General features: G+C 51.1%; 1 protein-coding gene across 1 annotated transcript in view; it reads right to left on the minus strand.

Annotated features, from left to right (window-relative positions):
• Shb (src homology 2 domain-containing transforming protein B) overlaps nucleotides 1-15076 on the minus strand; it is a 107553-nt gene that overhangs the window by 25476 nt on the left and 67001 nt on the right. The window contains exon 3 of the mRNA NM_001033306.1: nucleotides 9376-9591. Within this exon, the coding sequence (NP_001028478.1) occupies nucleotides 9376-9591 (216 nt within the window). The remainder of the gene's footprint in view (nucleotides 1-9375; nucleotides 9592-15076) is intronic.

Raw genomic sequence — 15076 nt, forward strand, 5'->3', positions numbered from 1 at the left:
CTCCCCAGCCCTGGAACTCAAGCTCTCAGGGACAGACCGCTGTAACACCTGGCTGCCTGCTGAGGCTCAGGGCTCGGCCAGCTCCACTACCCTTCAGAAGCTGCCTCTTCAGGATGCCTTCTCAGAACTCCCTCGGCCACCCAAGTCACCAGTCTCCTTGCCTGGTCCCATGGGCCACTGAAAATGGACCACAGCTTAGATACCACTTGTCCCACACCTACACAGTACCTTCAAGGTAACAAGTGCCCAACGCGTGACTAAATGAAAAAGTAATGTGAGAAAAAGATTGGTTTTCCTATCAGATAAAACCTAAGAATGTCCTGGCGACACTGTAACTCCTTACTGAATGAATTGATAGGTCCTCTGGCATGCTTAATACTGCAGCCATCTATTCCAGGGAGAGCAGGTGGTGATGAATGACAAGCTTAATTAGGCAAATCATTTCACCTAAAACACAAATATACAAACTCCAAGTGTCGCTATTCAACAACCGAGGGGGGAGGGGGGTACGACTCTGAACAAAAGCTCCGAATACAACTGCTTCCATCCCTTCTAATTAAGTTTCTCTTTAATCTGCAATTTAAAATGGCAATTCTTTTAATTTAGTGATTTTCCTGCAAGAGATAAAGACACAATTTCTCCAAAGAATATCTGCATTCAGAGGAAAAGATGCTGCCCCCGTGAGTTGTTCGAAGAACAGAACGTAATGAGTCCCACTGATAGGCAATTAAAGAGCAAGTTGGGATACTGAGGGAGGGAGAGCGACTCCACTGTGTAGAACAGGGCAGGGAGGGAGCATCTATTTCCATTCCCAGGCTGGAGACTAGCCCTGGTGGTGGCACAGCAGTGTCTGCAGGGTCAGCAAGTCTGCACCTTAGCTTGGCGCTAAATGTCTACCCAAGAGTTGAAGCCAGGGGACAGGGCTCACTTTCTCCTGGTTTGTCTTGGAAGTTTGTGGTCCCCCTCCCACTCCCGCCATATTAGAAACTGATATTCCTATATACTGAAGTTTGGGCCCTTCTATTACAGAAGAGGTATCTAAGGTACCTGTACCTTGTGAGCACTGAACTCCACAATACTCCTGCCATGTTGTACCTGTTAGGTATGGATGGGGAACCACAGGGGCGAGGCAAGGGTGAGCCCAGGACTCTGGGACAGCAGGGTCAGGCTCACCCCAATTTGTCTTCCATTTTCATAAGCTGAGGTCTGAGTGGGGAGAAGCTGTGGTCTCTCTCACCTGGCCAGATGTTCCATCTGAATGGCGCTGCATGTACAGGCCTCCCAGGGCTGGCATGAATGCGGCCCAGAACTCCCTATGAGCTGGCCTCTCTCTATGGCTCTAGTCCTTGGTAGTGTGTCTGCTGCTCCAGGAGCCTTCCAGCGTTCTACGGGATCGAGCAGATCCCGGGGAGGTTTTCCTCCTGCCCTCTCCAGTCTCATCTGCTCAATTTACTCTATAGTCTACCCTGGAGAGGATGCTTACAAAATGCCACAGGCTGCTGCAGCTCGCATAAAACCAGTATGCGCCTTCAGTGTGATTTCCTTTCTGTTCAGAGCAGGCCACCCTCGACCGACCGACCGACCGCTGCCCCAGCGGCCTGGGTTCAAAGGCAAAACCGCCTTTATAGTCCTCAGGAAGTTGGGGGCAGCTTGACCTCCTTCCTCACCTTATGCTCTACTCACTGAGGCTGGTTCCTGAATCCATCACCTGCTGCCTGTGTTTGGGCCCAGCTCTGTCTCTGCCTAGCCTCTGGAATGTACCTCCTGGAGTAGCTTTGCCCTAGGCCCCCAGGTAGAATTCCTTTGCCTCCTCCGGCCCTAAAGTGCTTTGTCTACCATCCCAGCATCTGCCTGTGCTGGAAAGAAGGCAGCAATTTCCACACAACCAGATGGTCTCAGCACAGTCCCTTTTGGCTGGGCATCTATCTGGCTCCAAGGAGCGGCCCCCAGACAGAAGCCTGGCCAGGGAGGAACAGCAGCTCTGCAGCCCAAGGTGACAGTCGGGGACACCTGGATGCCATCCTACTGCGTTGTTACTCATCGTGACACCAGAATATTTTTAAACTTCGCCGAGCTCAGAGGCTTTCTCTGCCAGCTCTGTGCTGGGCTTCTAGGGGCTCAGGTCAGGTCTTCAGGCTTGGTGGCAGTGAACACCCTTACGAATCAAACCATTTTGCCGGTCCCAATCAAGTTACTTTAGAATCCTCTTGGAAGTGGTTTTATTCATTCTTACAGTTTGTACTTCCCACAGGTGGGTGGACACTACAGAAGATCTGGGGAGCACATTTTCCTCTCATCTGTGAGATTAGTGCTGCTATATCCATGTTTTTACAAACCAGGTCTGTATGGCTGTAGAACTTGGCTCAGCTAATGTTGCAGGCTGCCATGAGTAGCCTTGAGCCTCCTCAAACCTAGGTTTCCCAGGCGGAGTGGGCACTGCCCTGGCAATCCTGCTTCTTCTTTCTGGCCAGCCTGCAGCCTCTGCTTATTTGTTGTCCGGCACAGGATCGAGCAGCCACTAGCAGAGGCAATGAGGTGAGGAGGAGGCAGTGTGCAGGGACAGGGGACTCTAAGCTGCCACAGATCCCTTCAGCCCCTCAGTGATAAACCAGGAGTTAGGACCAGCCTTCTCAGGAAACAGTATGGGATGCACAGGAGGGGCTGCGACAGTTATGGGTCTGTCTGTGGCTTGTTCACTGATGTCCTACTACTCTGAGAGAGACAGAAGGTGAGCCAACCTGTGCAGGCACCTTTCATGCAGGGCTCTGAATACAATGCCGGATGCCAACCTGTGCAGGCACCTTTCATGCAGGGCTCTGCATACAATGCCAGATGCCACCGAGAGCCAGGTGGGTGTCAGCATGTTGAGGAGGGGAGACTGTACACTGGTTTTGGAGGTGGGGTGGACTACCTACCCCAAGGTAGTTAGCACGTGTGCGTGACTAAAACTTCCCTTCTGCGGTGGCACACCCTCAGCTGCAGTGTTCCAAACCTGCATATACACTAAGCCACTGACTCTGAGAACCCACACCCCACAGATGCCAAGACGGAGCCCCACAGAGCAAAGGACCCTCTACTCTCCAGTGCGCCCCTCAGCCCTTCTTTTGCAAGACTCTTAGGAAATAGCCTCACACAGGTTTGCAATTGCAGGATCAAGAAGAGGCCTCTGGGGTACTTCTGCTGCCTCACAGGATGTGTGAAGACAAGAAGAGTGGGGGCTGGTGACTCTGAAAGGCTCAGAGGCAGGCCTTGAGCCTCAATGGTTCCAGAACACCAATTACATGGCTCTGCCTAGCCTGGGACGGTGAATACAGGATGGCAGTGCTCACCTCTGTCCTTTCATCTGTGACTGTGTCCCCAGAGAAAACACGGACAGCAGAGCTGAGTGCTGACCGCAGAAGACCTATGGAGCACCGAGGGTTCCACACCTGAGAGTGGCCATCTTTTCCACCACAGCTTATTCCCTAGCTGAGAACTATGGCGCTAGAACCAGGGTCTCCTCAGGCGTAGTCAAGGTCGGCACACATCTCCTTACAGGGCAACAGATATCAGAGCCCACAGCAGTAACAACAGCCACCACCTACCATTTAGTGCCTAGTGCCACCCTCAACCTGCAGGTGAGAAGACACAGACAATATGTCACTGTCAGCAAACGGCAGCTTTGAATCCAGACCCATGGCCCCAGCACCTGATTCCTTCCAGGGGCTCACCTGTCACCTGTTACTGGGAATCGCTCAAGGCTGAGGCCCTCTGTGATCTGTAACCTTTTCACCTGCAGACACCCACGAGCCTCCCAGAGCCTGGAGAAAGTGATTACTCCTCCATCTGCTGGTCCTAAGAGCAGGCTCTGCACTGGAGGAAGCGCCCGCCCACTGTGTGTGTCCATGCACTGCCCACTGCAGACAATGAGGAAGGGAGAGACAAGCCAGTGCTGGCCACAAACACAGCTCTCACAAGGCTCAGGGCAGTGGCTTCCTCCACAGACAGGAAGGACACACTTTCAGTTTCTTAGAGGGAATTCAGACATAGGCAGGAAGGGAGGAGGTCTGGCCACTGGCCACACGAAAGTAACCTCCCACTGAGGACTCCTTTGGCCTCATGTGGCCAGGAGACAGATGTCCAACACACAAGAGGACAGATGTGAGCACCAAGTACCTGCTGCCACACGGCCACTGGCAGAGCCTAGCCTGGAAGAGAGCGTGGGTGGGACTTGTGTGGCCAGGCCTGACTCAGTAACTACAAACTTCCCAGCACTCACTGGGCACCAGGCTTGAAGCTGGGTAAGGCCCCATCTGTGCACAGGGCAGGCGGAGCTTTGACCTCATGCGGCTTACAGTCTCCATCCCCATGGAGATCTCTGACCTGCCGAGCCGAAGGGCAAAGCCACTCACTGAATTCCACACAGGAAAAGAAGACGTTTGCAGAGACCCTTCTAACAGCACGTAATGGAGCTGGTGCTTTCGGTTTCTTAAGACTAATAAATGAACTCATTAATATGTCAGACAGAAAAACCAACCAGAGAAACCTGTCCCTCAATAATATCTAGCCAAAGGAGAGAGAGGTCCCTACAGCTCTAACCCTGCCCCCACACTTCCTTTGGTAGACCTGCATGTTAAACATTAATTACGGCTGTTACTCATTACACAGCAAAGAGCTTCCCCTACAAACACAATTGTTAATTTCCTCACAGGCCCAAGGCATTCTGGGAGGCCATGAAGGAGACAGGAGGCATTCTGGAACTCTAGAGAGCCTGTTGTGAGGCAGCACAGGGCTGGAGTGTGGAGAGCGCTGTGGCCAGGTTTGAGACTCCCTGTGGGACCCTCTGCAGACTCTGGGTCCCCAAGGAGGCACAAGGAGCAGGAAGTGTGAGCCATGCCCAGAGCACACAGCACCAGGGTACTAACTTCAAGGTATCTGCAGCTGTGGGGGCAATGACCAGACCAATGCTAAGGCCAAAGAGCAAATGGAGCAATTGCTTCCACCTCAGGGATCTCCCAAGCTACCCTGTACCAGGTTCAAATGAGGCCAATGCAACGGTGGTGGGTGGTGAAGATACTGTTCATTCAGATGGGCCCAAGTTCACTGCTATGGGACTGCAGGTGAGCTGCTGACTGTCTGAGTTTCAGTACGTTCATTTATGTTACCACAGTGAAACAACACCCACACGGCAGGGCTTGACAGGGTTAATTCAAACCAGGTTCGTAACCACTGCTCAATAAAAGCTGGCTTCCTGTCCATTCCTTCTTCCCCTCTTACCATACTGGGGTTCTTTTAAATAACTCAGCCAACTGAGCTGCCTCGGATGACTCTCACCTGTTAGGAAGCAGCCACACACACACAAGACATCACTTTCCCTTTGTCCTTTCAAAGGCCCTTGATAATGTAGAGGAGTCAAAACTCCAGAGGGGCTACCCACGGGGCACAGCACCAGCACCCCATGAGATTACCATGACAACGGTGCACCTGGCTGTTCTGGAACAGACTACCCACAGAATATGACAGGAGGCTCAGCCCAATCCAGGAGGCCGAGAGGGGACCGTTGTGTTAGGGGAGGTTTTCTGGAAGGGCTAACACTGGTGTCACCCGAGATGAGCTGTGACACCCTCCCTGGCTCCCTCATCCCCTCACCTGATGCACAGGATGTCATGAGTGAGTAACTGGAGGTTCTCCACGTGGAGTCCTCTAGAGAGCTGTGACTTCTCACACCTTGACACACACACAGTCAGGACTCAGGTGGCTGCCTGGTATGGTAACACCTTCTTCGGTGGCTTATTTGCAGCTCAAGTTAGGAAGACCAAACAGATCGCTTCTAACACAGGGAGAGGCAGAGGCCGCTTTCACTCAGACTGCTGGCCTGAGCCTCAGGTGGCATGCGCAGGAGTGAAGGCTGGGTAACAGAGGGGACGGGGACAGGGACAGCAGAGCTGCTTTCCAGACCTTCTGTCCCTGTTTCCCACTGCCAGGCATCATCAGGAACGAGCTTTGTAAACGAGGCCTCCAGGGCTCCGAAGCGCCTCTTCATGCAGTGCTGTTTTTTATATTAAATTAAACTTTATTTAATTTGGCAAGCCCTTCCAGAACTCCAGTAATAAACCTCACAGGCACAGCCCTTTAGGGCCCACACTGTCTTTTCATCCAGAGATCTCTGCATGAAAATCCATTGGTTTTCACTGGACTTTTCAAGAAGCCCACGCTACAAGACTTAAGAAAAATCACCACTTTTCGGATGGGAAAACTGAGGCTCGGGGAGGTGAGCAACCTGCCTGAGGTCTAAGCTGATGAGCTGGCAAGCAACAGATAAGATACACTGGCCTGAACTTTCAAAGGCAGACCAACTTGTCAAGGAGCTGGTATGGGGTACAGACAAGGGCCCTAAGTAAGTGCTGAGTATAATAAGCCCATCTGAGTCATGTGTCTGTTTGCCATCTCCGCCTCTGTCAGAGCCCAGGGCACCGTAAAGTACCTTGAAGGGAGACAATCCTGAGACAGTGAGTCACAAATGAAATAACCATCTCTCTAGAGGCCCAGCAGGCTCTCTTCCTAGGCGTGCCCACCACCCAGCCACCGCTGCCACATTCTACACTATCAGGTAGGTGCTTTGATTATTTCTTAGACCCAACTGCAGATATTTCTCTATCTGGGAAGTGAAAGGGCACACATCTCCCACATCCACAGACAGCCCAGCTGGCTCTGTCACAAGGGCTTCTGTGGTTCTCTTCCCCTTTGCTTCTCCAGGACAAGCAGAGTGAGACCAAACAGCATGCAAGGTCCTCATTGTATTAAAAGACAGAAACCTAGCCTGGAGCCCCCCTAGTCCCTTATCCTGGCATGTGAGGCTGGGGCTACAGCATGTGCAGGTCCCCAAACATAATTTATGTGGCACTGTGGAGGCTCAAGCACAGGCTCTGCAGTGAGATTTGGCTTTGCTACTGACCAGGCAGGGGTCCCTCTGTCTCCATCCCTAAAAGAAGGAAATGAGCCATGCAGAAGGTGGCCATGAGAATACGTAAGACTGTGCACACAGAAGGTGCATACTTGATGCTAGCAATGAGACCATGCTTCCCGGATGGGAGGCTCTGCGAGCTCACTAAAGCTTCATAGGGCTGCTGGGCTCACTTACCAGCAGGGCAGACAAAGTCTCCAGGCAGGTACAATCCCTCCAGAGGTGTGACAGCCACAGGTGTCTGCCATCCAGCCCGAGTGCTTCCTCATCCCCATCCTTGGCCTAAGCGTCATGGCCAGCTTCTGTGCAGGACCTGCTCATCCTGCAAGCCGTCCCACCAACCTCACTACCTCCAAACACAGTCTGTAAGGAGCACCGAGGGCTCACTAAACAACTGGTGGGATCCCGTCTAACTCCCCGAGTTCTAATCTTTAATAAGATGTGTGCTGCAGACTCCTGAGGGACAGGAAGACTCCCAGGCCCTGGGAGCTAGGGTCACCTCATTCTCTCAGAATATTGTCTGCACAGCTACAGAGCAACCCATGAACTCCTCCTGTGGCTTAACTGAGACAGGGACAAGAGGGAGACAGACAGACAGACAGACAGACAGACACACGGCGGGGAAGCTTGGAGAAAGCGTGCTGGGGGCTTGGCTGGAAAGGGCCTGTAGTCAGCAGCTCAGAGCTGAGTGGCATCCTACAGGCTATAAAGCATCTCTGTTCCACAGAGTGGGACCAGCAGCCTCCCTGCCTATACGCACTGGCATGCTGGGGTGCCCAGAACTGCCTACAATCCATGCTCCTGCGGTAGAGTGAGTCTCTGCTCCCCATCTTCCTCACTGCAGCTACAGTGGCCTCCAGAGCTGCAAAGTATGTTCTACCGTCAGGTTCCTCCAGAATGCTGGCCACCTTCTGGGTCTACGCTCAGTCTTTCCCCCTTCTAAGCATTTTGGGAATTTGAAAACTCAGAAAAGGGTCCCTGCCAGTTTTTCCAGGTTGAGCATGCAGAGTCACAAAACAGAGCAGTGGAGGGAAGACGGGGCAGTTGTGCTCAGCAAACTTCATCTTACACAGCTCTTTCCTGGTGAGCTCCCGAGACCTGAGAAAAACTGGGGTTGTTACAAGACACCACAGCAATGACAGGCCCTAGCAGAGCTGCCAGTCTCTGACACTCCAGGGCCTCGCTGAAGAATGAGTGCACACACTTGTACACGCATACCTGTGCATGCACACAGATACAGCATATAACAGCCACTCAGTAGGGAACTGTGCCCTTCGTTCCACGCAGCCGCGCTTCGGGGCTAGCAACTGGAACCATGATGACACTCGACCATCCAATCAAGGTGCTGCTAAGCGCCATCATCCTGAGTGGTGGCCCACTGGCCTCCATCCAGTGCTGCCTGGGCAGAGGAAACAGACTGAAAGCTGGTGCTCACAGCATCCGCCTTCATCCCAGAAAATGAGAAGGCACCCGAAGCTGCTTGGGACAGGCACAGGCCTGCTCTAGAGTAAGACATGTAAAGCCAAGAGACTTGGGAGACAGGCAGGGTAAGAGTCTGAGTGACACCAACAATAACAGAACAGTGACAAGAAGCAGGAGCAGCCTGGGCAGTTGTGGGTCCTGAGAATTACTGCCAACTAGTGCTACCTGAGGCCAACTACAGGGACAGTAGTAGACCTGTCTCCAGGCATGAGTGGGTAGGTTCCAGACAGACAGCCTTCTGAGAGATCATGTCCTACTGCTGAAGTGCTTCTCACTTAAACATCAACACAAATCATGTAGGACCTGGCAGAACATGCTCTAAGTGAGTGAGTGAGTGAGTGTGTGTGTGTGTGCACACACGCGCGTGCACGCAAGCACCAAGGCATATGTGTGGAGATCAGAAGACAGCTTGTAAGAATTCTCTTCTTCCATCACGTGGGTCCCTGCAATTGAGCTGAGGTCAGCAGGCTTGGTGGCCAGTATCTTTACTCACTGGCCCAAGGTGCTAGATCTCTGGGCAGCCCACAGGCAATCTAACACTGATGTTCTGAGACCAAGCTGAGGAAGGTGGTGCCAGACTAGCTCTCCCAGACACCATGAGCCCAAGCATGAGTCAGCACCACAGGCAGGTGCTGGGCTTTCCCCTGTCTTATACTGTCTCCTCCTCACAGGGACCCTGAGGGCTATGCAGGACTGAAGGAGACTACAGAATGCAACTCCATGAGGCCTAAGGGAACCAGCTCTGAAGGTGGTGAGATTGCACTGGGAACCCTCTATGCCAGACTGGAGTTTCTCTCTGGCCTGGCCTCATTTCCCTCAGGAACCCGGATTATCTTTGTGGTGCCATTAAGAAAAAGAACAGCCCAACTCAACTGGTGTTCACCTGGCCAGGCTAGACCCACTTGTCTTCTGTTCAGTACCTGCCTCCCAAGCAGGGACACTGCTCCTACCTGCCAGGGCGGGGATGGTGACCCGGTTCCATTCCCACGGCTGGTCGTACTCATCAGCAGGCCTGTCGTCATCCTGGGGTAGCTTGCTCTCCCGCAGCCGAAGGCTCACAGTGCTCTCTGAGTCTGAGTCCACGCTCTGGCCTTCCGGCTCGTACGGGGTGTCGTACAACTGGATGCCTTTGTGCTGTGACCGGACGCTCTCTTGCCTCTGGAATTCTGCAGGCAAACAGGAGGGAAGGAGACAAGTTGTGGATGTGCAAAGAGGACGTCTTCCTACTCCTGGCTGCCCTGCAGAGTGCTTTCTCAGCTCTCTGACTGTAACGTTTAACGTCACTCTCTCACTGTCATCATATCTGTCTTCAGAGATTGGGCCAGCTGTGAGCAGCAAGTGGCAAATGTGTTCTGGTTCTGAACAGCCCTCGTACCTGACCCATCTTACCAACCGATGCCGTCTTTGAATCCCTTTTGCACAGAGCCACATTGGGCCAAGTGACCCTCCTGTTCCCACCTGGCTCAGAGATTAACTTTAAAGAGCCAACATACAAGACTCTCCTGGAGAGGTCCTGCCGGGCTACTCTTCAACCCTGTGGAGCTGAGTGATGCTTCCTGGTACCCTGCAGCCCAGAGCCCACTCACCCACGAGAGTGTAACACGCCAGGATTTGGAGCTGTGGGAAGAGGAGTTGGCTTCTTTTAGGAAGGATGGCAGGAGCGACCTCATCAGTCATCCCTGACAGCAGACAGACATTTCAGTTGCTATTTCTAGGAGCTAACACACCTACATCGACATGACAGTGACTTGAGGGTAGGGAAGCCAGGCACAGGAGCTGGGGAGGGGCAGGACAGAGCAGAGGGCCAGCACTGGAGCTGACTGCTCTGGCAAGTGGAAGCAGAGGGGAATGGCTTCTCCTGTGGCTCACCAGTGTGAGCCAAGGCCCCATCACATACAGAATAAGCTCACAACTTGCTTGCCTTTCTTTTCCAGGGTCTCACAATGCAGCCCATGGAGCATCCATGTGACTAGCCTTGAACTCATGAACTGTATTAAAGGGTCCCGACTCCTCTGCCTCAACCTCCCCAGGGCTAGGATTACAGGCAAGGGTCACTCACTCGTAGGTAACAATTGTCCATTCTCTTGTATAGACAAAACCAGCATCCATCTCTAAAACTCTCTCATCTTCTCAAACTAAAACTCTATACTTGTTAGACACTGGCTCCCCACCTCTTAGAAAGTCCCTACCATACCGCCCCCCCCCCCCCTTTTTCCCTTTCTCCTTCCCCTCTCTCTGAGACTAACTACTCTGGCCAGCACTTTCTATAAGTAATCCAGCATTTGTCCTGCAGCTGGCTTACTGCACGCGGAGTTGTGTTTCCAAAGTGGGATCACGTGGCAGAACTTCACGTGTTTTCAGGCTGAGTAATGTTTTGCGATGTAGACATTCTCCTCATGCTGAGGTCCGGGGTTCAAGGAGGGAGTGGCAGTAGGCTGCCTACAAAGGGGTGTGGGTGGAGGCAGGGATGTGTTAAGGTATGTATGAAGCATGCGCCAATCCGGAGATTGTATTTCAGATCAGCTGCTAGAACACAAGTGAGTGACAGTGCCTTCCCAAGCAGAGCCGCTTCAGATCTCTGCTTTGCAGGTCAAGACCCCTCACCCAGACCACGAAGCCCCTCGCTCGATGCCCTGATGGAAACAGGCCAATGACTGCACTGCTCTTCAGTACTGGTCAGCCCCTATGCCAGCACTTCCCCAAGTCCCATCCCGACTTCCTGGCTCTGGCTCTTTCCAGAACCATTAAGTATTTGTTGTTAAACTCATTTTAAAAAAGGAAGTTTTTGTAAACATTCTAGAAGTCATTATCTTGCCAAAATAATAGCTACTAAGCAGAGCAAGACTGAGAACCAAACCCACTAGGCTGATGCCACTCTGGTGCCGTGCCGAGCAAGCACGAGGCTAAGGAGAAGGGGGGATTTGTAAGTGTAGGAAGGAGTAGGCACCAAGTACTAAAGATAAAATGTTCACTCTCAAGAAGGGAGAGAATGAGCAGGGACCCTCTAACTGTGGTTTGTAAGCCAAGTTACCTCCCAGGAGAAGTCCCCACACTTCGGTAAAGTGTGGCTTTCACTGGGTTCCGTGGGACTGTTAGGGTCTGAGCTCCACGCTTTCCTTTTTCACACACAAAGAAAGGGAGGGCTCCAACTGTAGAGCACTAAACAGGACTCTGTAAATTACTTCAGGGATCTACGACCTAGGCTGCCCCTGCTCTGCAGGGTCCTTGACATCTCCCGGTTGGTTCCGAGGAAGGTGAAGCCTGCGCACACTCTGGTGCAGCTGATAAAGCTGGCCTGGGAAGACCACCCCTTCCTTCACTCACACCACCCTAGGGCAGTGGTCCTCACTCTTCCTTATGCTTTGACCCTACATAGTTCCTCATGCTGTCGTGGCCCCACCATAAAACTTTCACTGCTGCTTTGTAACTATTAGTTTGCTTTAAAAAAAAAAAAAAAGAATCATATTAAAAAATTTCAATTTCTGCTGGTCTTAGGCAACTCCTATGAACAAGTCATTCCACCCCAAAGGGGTCACGATGCACAGGTTGAGATCTGTTGCTAAGCAGCTCCTTAGGAAGTACCTTGCTCCTCCACCCAGAAACTACTGCAGACATTCAAGTAAATTGGGGGGGGGGACGACGACAAAAAAGACAGCCAGACACCACTCTGTACCCCAAATTCCTGTCAATTTGTTAAAATCCCAGCCTCCAGTGATGGACGTGCCTGGCAAAGCCACTGTATAGAGTTTAGAGAAGAAACAGGCACACTATATAACACCAGTCGAAAGGACGATGTGCCAAGGACACAATGGCCATTCCATCAGAGGGGCTCGTGCGGCACATCTACTCCTTACCAAAGCTAGGTTCGTAATGGCAGCTAGGGCTGATGGGATGCCGTTTTGTTCATTGAAACCATGTTCCCTCTGTATGACAGGATGGGTTCATATTTTCATTAGGGCTCAACAATAGGGGATGGTTAAGTAAATCAAGCCATGTTAACTGGATGGAATATTAAGCAAATATTCCATTAAAATGATTTAATAGGAAGCAAATGCAGCTACATGGGAACATAGAAGCGAGCTTGTGTTGAGCTACAGAAATGTTTGTGTACTGAGAACTTCCTAAACAATTTCTGGGGGGCTGGAGAGATGGCTCAGCGATTAAGAGCACTGACTGCTCTTCCGAAGGTCCTGAGTTCAAATCCCAGCAACCACATGGTGGCTCACAACCATCTGTAATGAGATCTGACTCCCTATTCTGGAGTGTCTGAAGACAGCTACAGTGTACTTACATATAACAAACAACAAACAAACAATTCCTGGCAAGGTGGACAACTGGAACACCTGCAAGGAATTCCGCACCCTGCTTGGGATTTACTCAAAACAGCTCAGTACATTTTGACCATAACACCTAAACTGAGATGACAGTAAAGTCTCAATACAGACACGGGAATAAAGAGCTGAAACCAGGAAGAGCCCACTGCTTAATTAGTTTTCAAAGTTGTGAACCGCAAAGTGTAATTAAGACACACTTGAAAGCAACAGTGTGTGTTAAGCAGACTGGGCTGTCTGTGTCAGAAGCAGCCACCAGAAGCAGCCACCAGCCCAGCCCCTGGAATAGGCCCGTTGGGAGCAGTCCTTCTTCTGAGAGGCTGCCAAGAGTGCAAGTCAAGGGTCACCACGCCAGGCCACCTGGCAGGACATTGTGTTTCCTGCCTAATGATCGTGGCACATCCCCCTTATTAGCCAGGACCGTTGGTGACAGTCCCCAGAAAGATCTAGTAAGAGAGTCGGTGCCCATATGTTCTAAGCCACAAGTTATCTGACAAGACATCCACTCCTTCAAAGAAAATGATCTTCGATGCTGGGTGGCAGGCTGTGATTTCACGCCTTGTCGGCAGCAAGCAGAAACGTTACACTGACAGCGTGGGGATTTCTCTTGACCTCTGGAGTAGAAAGATTTTCAAGTAGAACCAGGGGGAAAAATACCCAAAAAACAAAACAGAAACAAAACCAAACAGATCCTACATTCCAGAGAATGTTAGACCTGGAAGAGACCCTAAGATAATTTACCTGTGGAGTTTACCAAGAGGGCTGGAATCATGACAGGAAGGGAGAGGGCAACCAGGACAGGCTGAGCTTGCTGCAAGCCAGAAGCCCCTTGGAATGGATGTGCTGAGGGTCAGACCTGAGAGCTAATGGAAAAACAAGCTACACCTTGCCCTGCACTTAGCAACTCTGCTTCCCCCTTTAAAACAAGAGCACATAGGCCAGGAGGTAGGGAGCACACCTTTAATCCCAACATTTGGGAGGCAGAGGCAGTGAATCTCTGTGAGTAGGAGGCCAGTCTGGTCTACAGAATGGAATGCACTCCAGAACAGCCAGGGCTACATAGTAAAACACCGCCTTCATAAAAACAAAATAAGCAAAATGACAACAAAAACAAAAAACAAAGAATTATGTTTTAAACCAGTTTTAGGTTTTCACAAAACTGACCAGAAGGCGGAGGGATGCCCCACGTATCCTGTGCCCCTAGTCACACAGCCTTCTCCATTATCATCAGCACACTACAGCAGCTTGCTACAGCTGATGGGTCTACATGGATGGCACATGGTTATCAGGCACAGTGCACACTCTGAGGGTTCCCTCCTGGTGGCAGAACTGTGGGTTTACACAGACATATAATGGTATCACTGCGGTACAGGTGACATTTCCACAACACTGAATTATCTTCTCTCTGCCTGGTCTCGACGCTTCCCAACTTCTGGCAATCTCTTATCTTTCCCTGTCTCCATCATTTTACCAATTCCAAAATGACACAAGGCAAAATCAGGCAGTATGCAGACTCCTCCCTCAGATTAGCTTCTTTTTCTAAAACACATTTTAATTTCCTTTATATTCCCCCTGCCCTGATAGTTTAATAATAGCTCACACGTCTTTTTTTAAAAAGATGCCGAGAGAAGGAACACATAAGTGTGGTTGCCTGTGGAGGTCTGATCCACAGGTCCCAGATCCCCTGGAGCTGGAGTGGAATTGCAGGCAGTTGTGAGCTGTCTAACATGGGTACTGGGAACTAAGCTCGGGTCCTCTGCAAGAGCAGCAAGTGCTTGTAGCTGCTGAGTCTTCTCTTCAGCCCTCTCATGCAGTTACTACTCAAGGCTATCTTGCCTGCTTCTGGACTCTGGCAATTATAAATAAAGTCGGAAACACCCTTGTGCTGCTTCTTGGGGTGAGCACTGGGTAGTATGACGGTATAAGAGAGTGTTTACTTTTGGGGAAAACTGCCAAAGTGTCTTCCAAAGTAGCTAGACCGTTTTATACTTTCAAACTTCTGGGGCAAACCTCTTCCTATTTGCTTGGGTGATCTGAAGGGCGAAGGAAGCCCAGGCCATAAGAGACAACCAAAGATGGGAGGGGGAAGGCAAGAGGGAAGAAGGCAGGACCAGGACTGGCCAAGCTAGGTGCTTCCTAGAAAATAAGCGTTAATCTTGATGTATAAACTCAGCCTCTGCTCCCTTAGGCAGTGAGCAAATACCCTCATCTTTTATAGATTTGATTTTGAGTATAGTCTTGGCACATACATTTTTTTCTTTCTAATACAGGCAGCATTCAATGTGTATCTTGTTTGGTTGGTTGGTTGGTTTTTTTTTTT

The sequence above is a fragment of the Mus musculus genome, chromosome 4 (genome assembly GCF_000001635.26).
Source record: "Mus musculus strain C57BL/6J chromosome 4, GRCm38.p6 C57BL/6J".
Taxonomy (NCBI): Eukaryota; Metazoa; Chordata; class Mammalia; order Rodentia; family Muridae; genus Mus; species Mus musculus.